General features: G+C 43.9%; 1 protein-coding gene across 4 annotated transcripts in view; it reads left to right on the top strand.

Moving 5' to 3' along the window:
- The window catches only part of ARID5B (AT-rich interaction domain 5B), a 116,969-nt gene extending 99,626 nt beyond the window's left edge, over window positions 1-17,343 (top strand). For all 4 annotated transcript variants that reach the window (XM_050976101.1, XM_050976104.1, XM_050976103.1 and 1 more), the window contains 2 exons: window positions 7,318-7,516; window positions 11,433-17,343. In XM_050976101.1, the coding sequence (XP_050832058.1) occupies window positions 7,318-7,516; window positions 11,433-13,583 (2,350 nt within the window). In that variant the 3' untranslated portion in view covers window positions 13,584-17,343. The remainder of the gene's footprint in view (window positions 1-7,317; window positions 7,517-11,432) is intronic.
- The last annotated feature ends 2,863 nt before the right edge of the window (window positions 17,344-20,206 follow it).

Below are 20,206 nucleotides of genomic sequence, written 5' to 3'. Positions count from 1 at the left end.
TTTTTATACACATTGTAATTAATAGAAGGTTTTGATTTACACTGTCAAGTGTGAAAACATCCCCAGGCAAAAATTAATCAAATGTTATGTCATGCTGTAAACTACAACTAGCTCTTTGTTTGACTCAAAAAAAACTTGCCAAGCAACAGTTTTCTCTCCTTGTTTTATTTTTGTCTTCACCCCACTTCCCTGCCCCCCTCACACTTCAGCTGGTCCCAAACTCCCCAGAAAACTTCACAAGTTGCAAATTGTCTCCATAGTTTTCCATCAAGCACAAATTTAAGCCTGAAGATAGATGAGGTGTCTCGGTTCTCTCTTTATTTTCCTAGGTTTTTGGTTTGGGTTTAGGTTTTTTTTTTTTGATAAATAACAAGAGGTTTCTACTTACGATTTTCTGCCCTCAGGGCTTTATCATTAAGATTAAATAACTGTACTCTCAAGCATACCACTGAACAAACATCTTTTCAATTATGTGAGTAACAGATGCTTTAACAAAGGAACTATTGAAAATTCAGAAAGCTTCCCCCCTCCCCAAAATTTAAAAAGTATCAGATGACAGAGGAATGTAATTGTTTACCATTAAAACAGATCCCTAGCTGTCCTTTTAAAACATCTGAGAACATGCATTTTTTTTCAAAATTTCTGGGGTTTTAGCCTCAGCAACTTGGTGGCCAGTGCTAGAGTCAGCGGGAGTCCTTGAGTGCAAAGTGCTGGACAGTCGGGCCGTGCCTTTAAGTGCCTGTAAGCAGATGATCTCTCTCCTGGTGGGGAGTTGTTTTCCCACCTACATCCTTCCTTTCTCCCAGGAGTTTGTCCCAGCAGAACTGGGGCATGCTGAGTGCTGCCCCATGCTGCTGGGTGCATTGTCACCCGAGCAGAGAGTCCCTTGCCCGGCGTGCCCACCATGCACGTGTGCCTTGGCACTGACTGGGTGCTGGGGCCCTGCAATGCCCAGAGCTTGGGGGTGCCAGCAATCCAGCTCAGTGTCACCCATGGCAATCTCATTCCTTGACATCCAGGAGTAGGAACAGACTCAGCACAGGGGACAAGCCCCTTTTCCCTGCTGGGAGCTGAGTAGCCCCAGGAGAGTGCTGCAAAGTGAGAGGTGTGCCATTCTTTTTTGCAGGAGCAGCACGGATGAGTAAGCACCAAGATCTTTACCCTCAGACTGCCCAGAGATGCTGGGAATCTCCACCTTATATTTTAGGATTTTGTTAACATGAAAGAGAATGCCCATGGTTTGTTTAGCTTTCTGAACAAACTAGGGGCATAGTTTGTTACAGCTCTGAGTTACATCTATATTGTTCAGCAATACAGATGTAACTCAGAGCTCCCGGGGAGGGTCAGCAGGATTTTGGAGTCCTGCCAGGAGACCTGCACCCCACAGGCAGTGCAAAATGGCATCTGTAAGCTTGTTCTGAACATAGGGACCAAGCATTGCGGGGCCTCCATGGATCTACCAAACAAAATGCATGTCTGCCTTTAGATGCAGAAATGGTGACTATGGCCAAAACAGAGTCTTGTAGTGGTTTTGGTAGAGTGATCTGGGGAAGTTGCTCTGTGTCCACCACCTCTCCTTTGACTCTTTTCCATGCAGTGAATCTGTGCCAAAGGCAGAAGACTGGAGTTGTTCATCTCCCCCTGCTGAGCCCTAGGATCAGGACTGCTTGAGCTTGCCTCACTGGGCTGTGCAGTTAAATCAACAGCTGTGTTTGTAATGTCACTAATTTCCAGTTTACTTAAAACGAAGTGTCTTTGAATTCTCTTCGAGCAGCACTGTTCCCACCTTTCAGCAGTAAGCCATTCTTATTACCCACCAGCACTCCCAGTGGGCTGTGAGGAAAGTTGTTGTTGAAAGGATGAAAGAGCCATTTCTTTAAGGAAGGAAAGTTCTTTGGAAAGAAAATTGAACTCCAGCATATTTTGTCTTTGCTGATATAATACTTGCCAGTTTTGTACTTCAGACAAATGCAAATAAAGCCTTTGCTATTGTGTTCTGCACAAAAGCACGTGAGGCTTGCTTTCATAACCTCTGCATTGTACAATGCAATCCAGGGAAATCAACCTTCAGGAACACACTGCTTCATTTCCTGGATGTATTTTATATTCCCATTTTGGAAAACAAGCTGAGACCTTAAGTTTGGTTTATTCCTCTCCCCTCTTTGCTGGGAATGTGTCACTGGTGCCCAGGAGAGCTGCCCCCTGCTCCTGGCTATCCCCACCAACTGATTGTCGTTGAAGGTTTCCCTTGCCTGCACTGGACCAGTGCTCGAAGATTTATTCTTTTGAAAAGCAACAGCTTAAAAAAAGTCAAGACTTCTCTTGGGATCAGAGCTCAGGCATTCCTGCTGGTCCCTTAAAACAGCTGAATGTTTTGCCACTGACTTTCTAGGGGAAAAGAATCAGGTTTCTCTCACTGAGGTTACTGATAGGGGCCCATTTTCACCATAGGGGCTGTCCCAGCCCTATGCTCAGACCCTCTGGCTGCAGGGGCTGCGGGCAGCTCTGCCCAGCTGCTGTGAGGACATCCTGGAGCAGATAGGTGCCCTCTTGGACTGAAAAAACTGGTTGTCTTTCCCCCCAGCTCTGGTAGTGCCTGCAGAGGAAGGAATTGGAGCACCATAGCCTTATGTGCTCAGGAGGAAAGAGTTCTCCAAATTCCTACCACTAAAGAGACCTATTGCCTGTCCCTTTTCAGCATTTTTGAAGCTCTAACAGCTTAATGTTCTCATGATTTACATTAGCATCTAATCCTTGCATAATCTCACTAATCCCTTGGCCCCAAGATATCCATTGGCAGTGAGTTCCATGGGTTAACTGGTTGCTGTATTCATTTGGTGGAGCAAATTTAAATCATTTTCCATTTCTGTTGCAATTAGCCTCCTTAACCTGGCCAAGGATGCAAATGGGGCAACATCTCCCAAGGAGTGGACTTCGGTATTTTAAGGCCTTCCAAGATTATTCTTTTGGCTGAGAGGTTCCAATGCATCCTGTTTTGTGTTGGGCTTGGATCCCTGGAGAAAGTACAATGATGTCAATGGGAGACATGCTGAAATATTTTATTCTGCCAGAAAGAAAACAAAAATAAACATTGAAACAGCGATACAAAAAATATTGTAGGGGTTGTGCTGAGTTGCCTCCTTCCCTCCGTCACCCTGTGTGTCCTGGGCATATGGTTCCTCCCCAGCCCAGAGCCCCGTCATAACCATACACAGTAGGGAGAATTAAAGAGGAAACTGGCAGCCTTAACATTTAATTTCCTTCCTCTTTCTGGGCTGGTCAGATCCTTTGCATTATTGTAACTATTTTTTTTATCATGCCTATAAATAGATGTGCTCTCATGTGTCCTATGAAGCAGAGTCAGGCCAAAAAAGTCATTCATTCTGCATAATCAATACATGTAGTGGTTACTGGCTCAGATGAGAACTTGTACTGTTAATTCTGTAGCTGGGAAAAAAAAATGTTGACTAATAAAGATTAAGGGCTTTTTTTTTTCTTTTTATGAAATGCTAATGATGAAGACATGTTTGATATACTGTGAAATACATTTCTCTAATGTGAAGTTTCTGCTTTTTGTTGGGAAAGAGATTTAGTCCCTGGAGGATTTTAGAATTTGTAAATATAAAATTATCTGCTTCAGTGTTTTTTAAAAAAAGGTTGGCAGAAAGCCAGCTTACTTACATTACTGTAATAGATTTGCTGACCTCTGACATCTGCTGCAGAGAAGTACATTGAATTTTTCATAATATCAGATGATGCAGATCTAAAAACTCGGTACACTGCACCATTATTTAATTCAGGACTTACTAAAGGAAAATCTTTTTTTAATAGCAGTTTATACGTGATTAAACTTAATATTGCCGATTGTAATAAATCAGGATTAGTATAGTACTGATTTGTTAATCTAACTTGTATTGATTTTAAGTTGTCTTTATTTTAAAAAAAGAAAAAGAAAAAAAGGAAAAAGACTGGCTTTTCACAGTGACTGAATTTAATAAGAAGCCCTGTGATAGCAAAAACTCCCCTACTGTTTCTGCTCTTGGCTGGAAAATGTTATTCTTGTATTATTCCAGGAAAAAAAAAAAAAACCTCATGCTGCTAAAAATCTGCTGCCTGTGGAAAGATTTTTTTAATACACTAGTGCTTACATATTCTATTTATGTTAATTGACTTATAAATAATACATTTTATTAATGTTAATATTGGAATCTTGATCATGATAAAGACTCTTTTATTTGGTCTTCTCACAGGCTTTACAAGTAAATATTCTTTAGACCACAAAATATTCCCCCTCTTTTCCTTTTTTATGAATACTTTTATACTTCCCCTCCTGTCGGGAAGTACAGCCACAGTTCAAAGCGACTGAAAACATAATTGTTGTTTCCAACACGCGATACATTTGAGGGATCTGGATCCAGTTTTTTGGACGTTGTCTTTACCTCTCCTTGCGCAAAGATTGATTAAATCTTACCTGCACTGCAAATATTTGACCAAGAAAAAAATATCTTGTGCTGGTTTCAGACATGTCACATTCTGCTAAACTATTTGGCTAACAGCAGATCGCATTCTTCCGGTGTTGGGCAATATTGACCTTAAATTGGCTAAGCCGGCTGCTTTCATGGCATGTGAGCCGGCTGCTTACATGTTGAGAGAGCTGTATTAGCTTTATTACTCCTGCGCTATAAAAACTTCTAATAATCAAATGATAAGATCATATCCTGTGGGTAATTGTGTTGTACCATGACAGGATAACTGAAAAAACATTCAGTGAAAATTGCAACCGACGGAAATCTCTACGTGAAGAGGCAATTGCTGCTGTTGCTCGGCTCGGTGCTGCTCCCTGGGGTCTCGCAGCCCGCGTTCCTGCCCGGGTCCTCGCCAGCCGCCCCCCAAAGCCACCTCGGCTGGCACTCCTTTGAAACAAGGAGGGGAAAATCCTAGAACAAGCCATCCTTGTGTTTTGACTCAGTTTTACCTTAGTCATGCCGCCTCCCCGATACACGAAACGTTTAATTCCAGATTTCCTGCCACTGGCTCCAGGCCACTGACCGGCTATGTGAAATGTATTTTTACTGCTGTCAGCCTGCCAACTGCTGAGCTCAGTGAAAAATAACTAAAATGAAAACCTTGTACTCCCACATGAACCCTTATGATCAGAAAAGGAAATTTAAGCCACGGTTACTAATTAGCACCCAAGCTAATGAGTTCTGGTGAGGTGCAGAGGCAGGAGGCGGAGGAGGAGTTTGGGTCCTGCGTTACTCTACAAGGCTCAGCGGGGAGCACGCGAGCAGTGATTAATCGTGTTGGCCCGGGCCTTGCTCCTGGCCTGGCCGTAGCCACTGGGTTAATCCCTTGGCATCTTACAGGGAAAGGCTCATTCCTGGGTTGGGAGCATCTCTGTCCCCCACAAGGCACCGGACAGCGGCTGAAACCTTTATGGATGGAATATGTAGATTTTTAATGGGCGATGCGTTCCCATGGAAACAAAACAAAGTCAAACACTCCCCTTGCAGTGCTAACAATTACTGTAATAAAATGTGTTTTTATTAAAAGCAACTTTAAATACTTAACACATGGCAGAGCAGCCTCGGCACTGCCCTGTGTGAAACCCAACCTTGCCTGTAAGTGAAGTCCAAAGTGCTTTGTGCAGCGCGGGGAGGAATTTGGTGTTTTCACCAATATTTGTGCTTTGCAAATGAAATGTAGCAGCCTCAAGTATGAACAGGATTTTTTTTTTTCTTCTTCTGCTTAGTTATGCTTTTTTAAATATAAACATTACCTGTAATATTACAGTGGGAAGCAGGTATTTGGCAACTACGCATTATTTTGCTAAGTTTGCATAGAGGGAGCAGTTTCCAGTTTTAGCAGCTGTAACATGTTTAAACTCAGTTTGTAATGGGATCTGAAGATGAATATTCCCTGTGGGCTCTGCTTAGCTTCATTACTGGAGCCCTGCCAAATTCAGGGCTAGAAAGTATTATTCACGCCTCTTTGCACATACCATGTCAGAGCATGCTCAGTTAATAAATTTTGTTTCTAATATAGCATAAATTAGGTTTATATTTTAACATAATTTATGTTGTATTTTATTAAAATGTAAAATATTATGATCACGAGCAATCTAATTCTGCTCTCCTAAGCCCAAACTGTGTTTGAACATCTAAGTATGTAAATCAAAATTGCATGCTTAGAAGCTGATTCTAGGATAACAAACGAATATCTGAACCAAAGAGGTTTCTGCCTTGGAGTCTTAGATTAAAGATAATTAAGGATTCCTGGTATTTGAGTAGATCTGTGTTGTTTATAAGCAAAGTACATTTTCTTCACAGAGTCAACTTGTCTTTTTTTTTAACAGATTATGTTTGCTGTATTAATGTTCATATTTTTAAAGTCTGAGTCTTATATTAATCCCACAGTGAGTCATTAATCATACTAAAATGCATTATAAAAACTTTAATCACTGAAGTTGAAACTGAGATTGTAATGCAATCCATCCCTTTTAATTATATCAGTTATTTTTCCTTTCAGATCAAGAATTGCAAAGGGAAAACAGAGAGATTAAAACTCAGTGTGTTTGATGCTTTCAGGGCAGGATATTTTTTGTTTGTGTTTCTTCCTTGTGTTTTTAAAGCAATTTTGTGCACTTTGTGGCAGACAGCTCCACAGTGGAGAATTCCTTCATATTTAACTCTTCTCCTCTCCCTTTCTTCCTTAAGAAAGGCTCTGGTGACTGTCACTGCATGGGTGCCTTGCATGGATGAGGCTGGGCTGGCGCTGGTGGCAGCCGGGCGGGTGCTGTGCCCACCTCATAGGGTTGCTGCAGCCCAGCTCTCCTGGCCCCTGCCACGTTCCTGGCACTTGCCCTTGCAGTCAAGGGAACCAGCAGCCTGGAAATTGTGTAGCTGTTACCAAGTTGGCTATGGCTTTGTAGGTGTTTTCCTGGGGTTTGCTGCATGCTGTTAAAGTCGGGGAGGGAAAATAAAAATAAACGGTGGATTTTTTTTTTTTTTTAATCAGTCTAAAACATAATGGCTGATATTCTCATCTGGTACAAATTGGTGTAGCCACACAAACCACTGTGAAGTTACTGACAACTAATCCGCACGAACTTTTAACTCCAATGAATTTATTCCACATTATAATCTTGCTAAATAAATTGATTTCTTATACTTGGATTTATAGATGTAGAGTTTAAACTGTTGCTTTTATGGCATGGAAGAAAATGGATTTATTAAGTAAACTGCTCACAGTAGATAAATTTTTTTTCTTTGCTAGAACAGCAAAACCTGATCAATTATTTGTTCCTTAATCCCCTAGATTAATCCTGCCATATGAAAGATTTATTAAAGGAGAGGAAGATAAGCCACTGCCTCCAGTGAAACCTCGAAAACAGGATAACAGTTCCCAGGAGAGTGAAGCAAAAACAAAAGTGTCTGCAACAAAACGCATCAAAAATGAAAACCAAAAGAGCAAGAAGGAAAAAGATAATTCACAGAAACCCCAAGATGGATCTGAGGTCTGTTGCTTCCCTGCTTTTCAGTTTTTCAATTAAAAATGCACAGCTTTAATCACATGAAATCCAGTGATAAAATATATAATTTAAACTGGAGAATTCCAACCAGTTGGCCTTTTAGTTTGCTCAGCAATGGAAATTCAGCTGTTGTGATACTATCTGTGCTGGGATTCTGCTGGGCTGCGAATGGCAGCCAATTTGCACCATATTGCACAGTGGGGATGGCAGAGGACCAAGCTCTGGATCTGACTAGTACCAGTTCTGCTCATTGTATTATACAGTGGTCACCATTAACAGATCAGCAGCTGCCAAAGAGAAACCACACAACTACCACAGTTATTTCCTAATCTAAGTATAGGGTGCGGGAACCTCTAATATTGTTGATAATACTGTGGTAACTGTTGGACACAGCTGATTTTTATAATGGTAACCTCTGGATCAGCCCTTCTGTGCTCACAGATGTATGCATGACTGTGAGAAAACATATTGCTCCCTAGGATTTTTATTATATTATACTAAGTTTCTTTTTGAACTGAAAGGTCACATTTTGAGGGAACCACCTTCCAAGCCCTGAGATCGACTTCCGTCTCCCAAGTAGTAGATGGCTTTCAGCTGAGGCTCCTCTTCAGACATAATAGGTTCCTGTCATATCACTCTGCTTCACATGGGCAGGCCCCAGTTTCCACATTCAGCCACTTTACTTGCTGGCATAGGATAGCCCTGCAGGAGAGAGTTTGTGTTCACAGCACAGGGTAAGATTGATGGTAGAACTCGTATTTGTCTGCAAATAAGAGTAAATTTCAAGTGTTGTTAAGTGATGCAAAATCAATGAGGTTTTTGCTCCAGTGTTATTTAAGCACCTTCCTTTGCACATCTGCCCACTCTCTCCTGTGCCCTGCTCACACTGCATGTGAAGGGGGTGGTGAAGCTCCTCACACACAACCCCTGCAAAACATGTTGCTTTTCCTGTCCCAGTCTGCCAGATCACAGCAGCCTTCAAGGCGTTGCAGTGAAAGTATTTAAAGAATGTTGAAACACATGACGTGCCCAGCAGACTATGGCTGCTCCTTTGACTTCATTGCGTCTGGCAGGTACAGAAGTCCTGGTTCTAAACTTGTTTGGAAATTGTGTTGAGTCAGCTATCAACAATCCTCTTCATTGTTTAAAAAAAAAAAAACAATGCAGGTCCTGTAAATGCAGATGCCTCTGAGACTCCATGTACCCAATTTTGAGAACAGAAAATTTGGGGTTTCATGTCCCACTACCTCTTTAAGTTTACAAGGACAATTTAATCTCCCATCCAAAGAAGAATTTGTGTTTTAAATAACAGTACCATTAATATCTAATTCAAAAACGATCCCCAGAAAGACTTTTTATTTTTTCTTATCTGTAATTTTAAAGTAGGGAGAGCCCTGTTTGGGTAAAATTTAAAAGAAAAAAAAAAAACCCACATCAAGAGAGTGTGCACAAACGTGCTTCAGTCACTGGAAGGTTGCAAGACAAGTTGCCCAAAGCAAGGAGAAGTGAACTGAAAGCTTCTGCTCCCTTCTCTTGTCATTCCTTCATCCCCGATTATTTATTGAGGGTCTTGGATCAGGAAGACACATTACACACTATCAGTACCACTGCTGCTATGCCCAGCATAACAAGTCAGCAACAGAGCAACAGCCTGCACTTTGAATTTCCTTGCTTTTGTTGTTCCCTATCTCAAACTTCCTGCTGTTTAAACTGAAGTTATTTTTGTGTGGATTACAGGAAGAGTTCCTAAGCTGAGCTTATCAGAAATGTAGGGAGCTTAGACGACACAATAAAAATGTACAATTATGGCAGTTCCCTATTGTAAAATGCTACCTTTTATAGCAGAATTAATGTCTCATCCCTGACTGGGGTGGAAGACATGTCCTGCCCCTATTTGATCAGGGCAAGCTATTAAGGACCTTGACCTCCATGTCAGTCACCAAACAGGTCAGTGATCACACAAAGCCCAAGCAGCAAAGGGGCTGCAGGGTGGATGTTTCACCCCTGGTGGGTGTAGGGCTCCAGAACTCATCTCTGCTTTTCCATATGGAGGGCTCCATGCCCAGGATGTGGCACTTAACAGGGGTAGCAGGCTGAAGACATTCAGCTCCTTTGGGTGGAGCAATATCCAGGTATGCTGGAGCCAGGCAGAATGTTGCTTGTCTCTTGCACTGCAGCCATGCCCTGGCAGTGGAGCCCCATTCCTGGACTCTCATCTGGGCACAGCAGTGTTGGGGTATTGCTCTGAGGGAGAGCCCTATAGCCACCACATAAATGTGTAGGCATGTCCCCAACCAAGCCACCGCTTAAGCCATTTCTGCATGTGGCCTGGAAACTGCGAGCTGGAAAAGCATAATCCAGTTACAAATGTGTGGTCGTCTCGATTGCCTGTTCAACTCATGCACCATTAGAAGTATGCAGGGAGAGAATATAACTTTAATTTATTAGGATTGCATTTGCCTTTGTGCTCTTCACTGTTTTCCTGCCATCACAATTACATTGTCAGTGTAACAAGACACCAGACAAAATGCTATTAGACTTAGACTGCACATTTCCTCACAATAGCTGAAACTTCAATCAAAGTATTGCTTAACAGAAACAAAGAGCAGAATGTACAGTTATTAAGTATGATTCTCTTTTTTTTTCTCCTCCTTGCTTTGCTCATCTGTCTGGTATTTGCCTGTAATTTTATAAGCTCAAGAGACTAGCGATGGTACTTTGTAAAGGACCTAATGATGGTATTTGGCTGCAAAAGTCAGCTACAAGTTTAAAAAGAAGAAGTTAGGATGACTAACAGACACTGTAACTAATAGGCCAGCCAAACAGACAGGAATATTTAAAAGCAGCTGTGAAGAAATAAATCTCTGAGAGGGTTAGATTCGTTAGGGCCATCTCCAATTCCCTGCTCCTGCGACAGACCATAAAGCAGCATTTAGATGATAACTTTCTCAGTGCGTCTTATCTTTACAATGAAGGAAGAAAGAAAACAATAATAATAAAGGAGTCGCACAATGCTGCTGTTTTATGACTGTCTTCTACCATGACATGTCAGAGGAGAGTGACAGCAGTTTTGAAAAGGGCTGTCAGTCAGCTGGATCGCAGATGGGATGCTCTGGTGACCTCTGTGGGTCACAGTTCAGGCGGCTACATAATGGGATGAATAGTGTGAATTGTGCACACACGCTGTATTAATGGGGGAGCAGAACAAGCCACGGTCCCATTGACGAGAACGTATAAAAGCCATGTTTGTAATAGCAGGCACACACACACTTACTGAATGTTGACAACTTCATTTTAATCTGTTAATAAAAAAATGTGTGTCCTAGTTAAGCTGTGGCAGTGATTTGCTGCCTACAATAGGGATTTCTAGTATGCCATTTCTATCATTTTCACACTTTAATGCAGAACTGGGTGTGAATGATCTCCCGTGTGATCACTGAATTTTAAGATAGCTATGAGGGAGAGACTTTAGGGAAGGAAAAGTGTAGGAATAGTGTGGTTTTCTTGGGTGAAGTTGGCTGGTAGGAGAAATTTTTATAGCCTTATTGTTTGTGTCATGAAATCTGCTCTTCTGCATTTGCCTAATTAATTTTAAAAGAGTGTATAACCTCAGCATTTAGCTATCTGATCAAGCCACCAGTGCCTCTCATCAGGTTACAACCATCTGCTGTTTGGAAATGCTTTATTGTAACTCTGACAGGGATGGTGTATTTTTTAATATTTCCTGGAGATACTTCTCTTTGTTTGAGTCCAGTACCTGATGTTAGAGCCTTCACATGCCAGCAAGGTGGTTGGCAAGTCCTTCTCTAAAAGTAGCCCGCAGCATACTGTGTATAACCTTACAAACAGGCTGCCAGAACATACTGCATTCTTACTATTGTCTGTTGAATCATTTCATTAGGTTTCATCAGAACAAGAAAAGGATCAAGAATCAGCAGACCAGAAGAACTTTCCTGAACATCCTACAGCGGGAGAGATGAAACAACCTGTGCAAGGCCCTCCATCTCTTTTACCAGAGACAGCTCGGACACTGCCTCTGGAGAAGACAGACATGACAGAAAACAGCACCAACAGTGAGAAAGCCAAGGAGGAGGGTCAGCACTCATCTTCTTTCTCAAGTGTTTCTGTGCCTGCAGAAGAAGACTCTGTGCTGGATGCCACTGTCACAAAACGATTACACCCCTCAGCAGATGCCCTGGAAGACACAAAGCCTGAACAAAGACTACACAAAGGTTTTACTGACAGCCTGGAAAGTGAACCTCCAGAAATGCCCTTCACAGCTTTCCCAGTCCATCTGCCCACTCAGAGTGACATGGAAGATGAGAAACTGCCAGGGATGGCCGATTACATCGCAAACTGCACGGTGAAAGTGGACCAGCTGGGAAACGAAGATATCCACAATGCACTAAAGCAAACACCCAAAGTCCTGGTGGTGCAGAACTTCGACATGTTTAAGGAAAAGGAGCTGCCTGGGTCCATGAACGATGACTCCACTTTCAGTTACACACCACTGCTGTACTCAAAAGGTAATCCAGGCATCATGTCACCCCTGGCAAAGAAGAAGCTGCTGTCACAGGTCAGCGGGGCCACGCTCTCATGTAACTATCCTTATGGTTCTCCTCCACCTTTGATCAGCAAAAAGAAACTCAGCAGCAGAGATGAACTGTCCTCAGGCATATCGCAAGGTCCCCATGCCCCTAATTCCGATCCTGTAGCAATTAATAGGCCCTCAGTCATACAACATGTACAGAGTTTTAAAACCAAGGAAGAAAGGAAGTCAATTAATAATGTTTTTAAACATGACATGCTAAGTAAACCGGATCCTCAGCGCTGTGATTTTTCAAAACATCACCTCAGTTCTCTTGCCGAGTCATACCTACCGAAGCTGGATATCCAGGACTGCAAAGATAAAATGAGTGAGAAAAGGGCACTGCAGCACTCCCATGTGCCCACTTTCTTGGCAGATTTCTATTCATCACCTCATCTGCACAGCCTTTATAGGCACACAGAACACCACCTTAATAATGAACAGACATCAAAGTACCTCCCCCGGGACATGTTCAGAGAGTCTGAAAATATTTCTACTTTTACTCAACACAAACACCAAGAAAAACTAAATTTAAATTATCGGTCGTCTTTGCATCAGCAAGAAAAAAAGGCAACAGTGGAGGCTTCTTCAGATGATCAGCCAACAGATTTGAGTCTTCCAAAGAGCATACACAAACAGACTGCAAAGGTTCCAGGCTCCAGTCTCCCTCACTCATCCACAGCCCAGCAAGAATGCAAAGGGATCGCCCCGTTCCAGACTGGAGGCAGCCAGGCACTGAACCTAGACTGTAACCCCAAAGCTTGCCGCGTGTCCCCTATGGCATTGACAGCCCCAAAAAAACACAGCGAGTTGCTCCACAGGTCTGGGAAGCAGCAGGCCCAGAGGCTGGAGAACCTGAGGAAGATGGAGGGGATGGTGCATCCTATCATCAGCCGCAGAACGAGCCCTCAAAACGTGGGGGCTGCCCGGCCTCTGAAACGGAGCCTGGAGGATTTGGACAAAGTTATTTCTGAAAAAAAAATCCGAGCTGTCTCTCCTATTCACTTACCAAAGGAGACCCCGGTGAAAGACAAGGTTCCCGACCAAGAGGGGGAAGGTAGCAAGTCAGTGCATGGCCTCCATTCTGGCAGCATGCTGGAAAGCCACAAATTTCCCCTGTCAGCCCCCATCTTCCCAGGCTTGTATCCGGGAAGCCTGTGCACGGGGCTGAACAATCGCCTCCCACCTGGGTATTCTCATCCCCTGCAGTACTTGAAAAATCAGACCGTGCTATCCCCACTAATGCAGCCTTTGGCTCTTCACTCCTTCATGGTGCAGAGACAATTCCTCACATCCCCTGCAAACTCCCAGCAACTGTACAGACACTTAGCTGCAGCAACACCTGTAGGAAGTTCCTACGGTGACCTTTTGCATAACAGCATTTATCCTTTAGCTGCTATAAACCCTCAAGCTGCATTCCCACCTTCCCAGCTATCCTCTGTACATCCCAGCACAAAACTGTAAACCCCCTCGCTCACAAAAAAAGGTCTGAGGAGAAAGTTCAGTTAGCAACATTCCTTCCCCTGTGATGATGTCTTGCAGATTTAGCAATCTGTATTTTTGTCAACCAGGATGCAGTTTTATCCCACCTATAGGAGCATCTTGGAGTTTGACGGAGACAGGACCGCTTCTTTAATTCTGGCTCCCACATCAGCTCCCTCACCCCTTATCCCTGCCCTTGCAAAAAAGAAAACCAAGCCAAAAAAAAAAAAAAAAAAAGCCAACAAAACAAAAAAAAACCCCAAACCACACAAAAGAAAAGAGAGAGAAACAAAAACACAGAAGAAAAAGAATTTTTTTGGATTTTGCATATGTGTTTTCTGAAAGGACTTGAACACGTTAAGAGCAGATGTTCAAAGGGAGTTGTGGAAACGCAGGCCCAGTCCTGAGCTCACTGAAACCCCAGTGAGGGCTGTGTTTGCCTTTCACTGAGCCAAGGACCGGAGGCTGTGCATTGTTGCAAATGAGTCAAGGACTTCAGATGAACCTGGAAAGGAGAAGTGGGCTGAGAATCTGTACAATCAGTGGATGTGCTTTTTTGGGTAACTTTTCCTGACTTTTAAAGATTCAATCAATGCAATGTATAGTAAAACGGCAATAGATTTTTTCATTTTAACACTATTAGAACAGAATGGTAAACACTGTTTAATTTGACTGTACATATCCACTTCATAAACTACCAGTGTCACATTTGGTCACAATAATTTATATAGTTTCGTTTGTCCAGTATATTCTGTGCTCTTTATGTTTGTTTTTCTGTTTTGGGTTCTTATTTTTTTTTTTTAAATTAAACAGTATCATTTTATCTGCAACTTTTTTAAAGGCTGTGGCTGTCCTAATTTTTTTTTATTACGTGTTTGTAATTTTTCCAGTTTCTTTATACTTTTGAGCAGCGTTTTTGTTTTGTTTTTGTCGTAACATTTACTGTTTACAAACTGAAGCAACTGGTTCAGATTAATCTTAATGGTTATAAACATACTGTAGGTGATGTGATGGTGCAAGGATGCGAACAAGGTTCCTTTCCCCATGGCCCACCCCTGTGAGGTGCTGAGCACCTCTCACCATCCTCCTGTTGTTTCGATGGCTCCTAGGCTGCTTCTCCCCTCCCACCGAGCTTTGCTTTCCTGTATCGTGGTCTGTGAATTTGTTGAGCGTTGTACTTAATCTTACCTAGGCTGTGAAACCTTCCTGCCTACCAGAGAAACGGTCTAGAAAAGAAAATCTCCCTGGCTCAAGCTGCTGAATAACAAAGGAGTGCAGAAAACAGATTTGTTGTTTGTGAGAATGTTGAGAATTTCAGAAGTTGTGAGAGGAGCCAGTGTGGATCTGAATCAGAGGCTTACAGGTTGTTTCTGTGCCTCGCAATGGGGAAGGGGGTTCTGTGCAGTGGTTGGGATGGTCCTTCCACGCTCCCACAGGGATCTCGGCCTCTCCCTGCACATCCTTTTGCAGGGGGAAAGCCCAGGCATGGAGAGGCTGGATTTTCCTGATGAAAGAGCTTCCCTGTGGATGTATACTCACTTTGCAGGACGTCACCACTACGTAGCTGAGCACAGACATTGATAAAGCAAAGTGTCACTTGGAGGCTTTATACAGTGCGAAAATTGGTTGTGATTCAAACCATCTCAGTTACTGTTCAAAGACAGCGTACTTGATATGAAAAGATAAAACAAACTACTAAGAAACACTTTGCATGCTAGGCATGTCATTAAATTTTCCCGTGATATGAAGCCAAATACAATATATAATGTATCATACTTAATATCCAAAGGTGGAAACCAGAATAATATACTCGTCTACTGTTACAAATCCAGCTTCTTCAATTAAATACTTTATATTCCTGTGGTAAAACTATATTTAATTGATTGATAAACAGACTAGTAGAACTTGGAACATTGATGTGCCAGTGCAGGGTATCCTGCTGCTCCACAAGTCATACAGGAAACAAGAACCGCAGGCTCATCCAGGCAGAGGTCGCAGTGTGGAGGACATCTCTAGTAAAGTTGCACTAGATCTGAATCACGCAAGAGTCAGGGGTTTGGGGATGGGGGGAGGAGGGCGGGGGGAAAGGGGGTAGAGAAAATAAAAACCTACAGCAAACGCGAACAGAAGCTTGTTGTGTGTTTGGCAAAGCAAATGCTTCTCCTTGTTTTGGTTGTGTGTTCTGGAGTTGTGCATTTGTTTACGCAAAGTGTCCAACGTCCCTTTTGGTTACGTCCTGTTGGAGTTTGCTGGTAGGCTTTTTGGAGCCATGCTGAGGCAGCACTGGGCTGGGGGACAGGGAGTGGGGAAGAAGGCTCCTCGCTTGTCCCTTGAGACGGGCCACTGCTGGCTGGGGAAGCTCATACTGGGCAAAACATCAGGGCTTAGGAAAAGAAATGGTGGCATAAACCCCCAACAGAAGCGGTGCATTATTTGTTTAAGAACTCTTTTAACAGAAATCTTGGAAATCTTTCAACAGACTATTGAATTCTTCATTGGCTGAAAAGTCTTTTTTTTTCCTCAATGTCTTAAATGGGGCTTTGTTTGCATTGTTTAAGTTCAAGGGGCCTTATTATTGAATGAAATTGCACAAGCCTTTCTTTGTGCAATCAGACCATTGTTATTGGTAGGTTTGTAAAGGAAACTGCAGAATCTAATTGGCAATAGAGTCATAAATCTATTTACTAGGAGCCAGTTCCAAGAAATGTTGCAATTCAAACGCACTATGTCCAGGATGCATTAGGGATGCTAAAGGTTGTGAGATCCAAAGGAAGAGGCCCAGCAGCAAACGGCTCGTGTGTAGCTTCTGGCCACACTCTGAGCCAGGCTTCGTGAAGCACATGGGAAGTAGGGCCTGATTCCCAGTGTGATTGTGCCCCTGGCCAGGCAGGGTGGGAGCAGGGCAGCAGTTTGTGGCAGGTCTTTTGTGGCTGTGAGCTGGCCTGGTGTGAAGAGCTTGCCCAGTGGGTCCAAGCCTGGGAAGTAGTTTGTCCTAGCGGCAGAGAAGTTTGCTTGGCAGCAGCTGGAGCTCAAGCAGGGCACAAGTGCTGTGCTGCCTCTGCCAGCAGCTCTGCCCCATTTGGGGAGATGGGGGGCTGCTGCCTCCAGAGACCACCACGGGGGTCCCTCACGCCCGCCGCCTGCTCGCTTCCTTTGTGGTGATCAGTGAGGTCACATCTGGGCCAGTTTTGCCATCATGCTGATTTTGATGAGCAGTGGGACTTCCTGCACTGGTGTGAGCCGGGTGGCATTGGCAGTGCTGCCATGAGTGCTGTTTGCTGTACATGTGGTTGATATTTTGCTGGTTCTCTTCCTCTTCCTCCCCTCTCCCCCCAGTCCCGCAGTTTTAAATATGTTCTAATAATGGCAGCATAATCTACTAGCTGTTTATACTTTTTTAACTTTCTTTTGTTGTAAATATTGTATACTTTTTGTGATTCAAGTTATGTAGCCTATATGCTCTGTAAGGTGATGATTTGTATATATAAAAATGGCCCAGTAATATTATATAGTTTCCCATTTAAAAGGTTATTGAGTAACCTTTGCATTAGTTTAAACACTACCAGAAATAAAGCTGAGCCAACTATAAACACTCAATTTTTGTATGTTTTCCAAATTGTACTTATTAATGCTTTTGATACTGTATTATGTGCCAATAGTTTCCCAATCACATAGCAGGCAAAAGATATTTTGTACTTTTTGATCCACTGTAATATTTAATAAAAAATGTTACTATCTGTTCCCTTTTGTGTTTGATTAATAATTCTGTAAACAGCCCTTATCACATTGGATTACATATTATCCCGTCCGACCTTTCAGCCCTCCTATATTGGCTTTTCTAGAGAAAGTATCTCCTCCTGCAAATGATTAGATTAAAGAAATGGAAGTTTGCAATTTCCTCAAGGAGGGAGAGACAAGATCTTCAGTCAGTGCCCCGCTATTTTTGCAGTGCATTTGCCTTAAAGAGTGGCTATGATCATGCTGACTATAGGAATAGCTTTTGAGAGAATAACTTCCATGCTTAGCCAGAGGCTCCACTAGCAAATTTGCTCCATTTGCATCTCAGAGTAGAACGTTTTTATACCAGTACTGCAGGCTTGAGCTGGGATCAGAAAATTGCCCCCTCTTCTTCCCAGCTCAAACATGGGTAAGGTTCTGCAGTCTTGGAGTCAGATGCTAGCTACTAATGTTGCTGATGATGCTGAACAACCCTCAAGCAAAGTTAATTTTTACTGTGTTCCTTGGTGGGTCTGAAAAGCCCCCCATAAATGTAGGGCCTCTTTGAGAACCCATAAGCACAGCAAGTGCTGTTACACTCCTGGTCTCCATAGGTGGGAAAATCATTTGGCTGTGTGTAGGTCAGGCCTGGGTACTGCCCTTGTCCAGCACAGCTCGGCAGCTGGGCAGGAATGCCCAGTAGCCACCTACTAATTCCACATTGTTGCTTAGCTCCACGGTTCTGGGGCAGGTATGCAGCTGGGAGGTTTCACTCCCCCATCCCTGGGCAGTCCAGGAGCTGAGGCCATGGCTGATACTGGAGGCTGTTACTGCTTCATGCATTCTCCCTGTGCGGGTGTGTAGCCCGGTGAGCACAGACCAGTTTCACAGCACTGTTAGATGAGGCTTCCAAATACATGCTGCAGTCTCAAAAACAACCATTTCCTCCTCTATGCTGGGAAATACCAGCTTGAGGAGGAGAGCCAGCCACTGGGCATGTTGAATCAAAGAATCATAGAATATGCTGAGTTGGAAGGGACCCATCAGGATCTTCAAGTCCAGCTCCCAGCCCTGTGCAGGGCACCCCAGGAGTCATACCCTGTGCCTGCCAGTGTTGTCCAAACACTTCTTGAGCTCAGGCTTGGTGCTGTTATCAGCCCTGTATGTGAAGCCATGGGAGAAGATGGGGCCTTCTAGCCAACCTTTTCCCCTATCCACTTCTGTCTTTGCCAAGCTGAGGCATTTTCTTCTTTTTATGTTGAAAATGCAGCCAACTGGTGAAAGAGGCAGAGGAAATGTGGACATGTGGATGCTGGCCCTTGCAGGAGATGCAGAGTGGCCGAGGCAACTTGGTTTTCAGTACCATGCTTGCTTCCTCGCTTTTTTTAGCCCTTCCTAGTTTGTAGATCAATGTGGATTAAAGCGAGCACTGCCTGTTTTTCCAATGTGGGGTGCCTGTTGGGCTGCCTTACCCACTCCTCAGAGTATGGCTGGGAAGAAGACTCCAGGAGCAGCACCCTGGAGCTTTTCATAGCCAGACCAGCCTGGCCCATGAGTGGCACTGAGGCAGAGCATCCTTCCTTGGCTGGGCTGGGCACTTCCCAGTGAGTTTGCTGGGGGTCACTTAGGGGTCAAAGCACCCACACCTGGGCAAGCAGCAGAGCAAAGTAGTCTGTGTTGACAGCACCCAAAACATTTGCAGGGACAAGACAGGGGCACCTCTGCAGGACAGAGTGCACCTCACCAGTGGCTGGTGGGGTCTGCAGGAGAGCAGAGCTCCACCCAGGAAGAATTTGTCACCATATTAGGGACTCCAAAGCACTTCTGTGTTTGAGAGTGAAATGTCCAGTGATCCGAGAGAGGACAAGGCATGCTGTACCACTGGCTTGCTGCAGACAACAAATTTGTCACCTTGTCACACTAGATTTTCAATTCAGTTGCCAGCAGCAGAGAATTAACAGTTTTGAGGGTCTGGAGAAAAGTGGAGATGCACAGTCTGGTGTTGCTGGCTGCAGTTTAGTTCTCCTGGCTGACAGCTCTTGGTCCTTTGCTTTGCTGCCTCGCTTTTCCACAATTACATGTCAGTACCCTGTGCCGGGCTCCTTTCAGAAAAAAGAATGTCATTGAACCTGGTTTCCTGATTCCTGGGCCAAGGCACACACCCCTTGAGGACCTCACAGAACTTTCACAAGCCTTGCACCCCAGCAGGTAAGGAACAGAGGGCACAGAGAGCTGAAAGCTAGTGGAGGTCCTGGGGCGGGATTCCCCTGCCCTGGATGGAGCACAGGGAAATTGGCTCAGCAGCAGCTGCATTGCCTGGCAGCCTTTTGGGGCCAGTGATAATCACATGGTGATGCCAACCTGTTGGGAATGGGCCCCTTCCTCTGTCTCTGCCTCACCAGCAGTGTCTCTGCTCCAGAATATTTCAGGACCATTTTCTGCAAAGTTTCCACTGCTGGGAGGAGCTGATCACACACAGACATCAGTGCTAATCCTCACTGGCACCCTAATTGCTCTTGGAAATTCAGCGCTCACCCACAGGCTTTCCAGGAATATCATACACCTTTTGCTCTTCCCAAAGTAAAAATAATAGAGCCTGTATGTTTGCCTTCCCAAATTTGGGCGCACTCACAACAGAAGTGCTAGGAGTATGTATTGCCTCTGCCACTGAAGAGAGGGAAGATTGGATGGTCTTGAGGAAAGCACAAGGAGTGGCCCCCAAAGTGTCCCCAGTCTGTCTGGAGCCGTGGCTGCTAAGGGTTTGCATTCCTGCAGGAGAAAGCCATGGCTGTGGCCAGGCAACATCCCCTGCTGCCCGCTGTGCAGGGAATGCGTGTCCAGCGAGCAGGCAGGGATACAGCTTAATCTGTGCTTTCATTTAGTTTTTC

This window comes from Serinus canaria, chromosome 6 (genome assembly GCF_022539315.1).
Source record: "Serinus canaria isolate serCan28SL12 chromosome 6, serCan2020, whole genome shotgun sequence".
NCBI lineage: Eukaryota > Metazoa > Chordata > Aves > Passeriformes > Fringillidae > Serinus > Serinus canaria.
The sequence above is the reverse complement of the archived record's forward strand: the minus strand, read 5'-3'. Positions and strand labels throughout refer to the sequence as shown.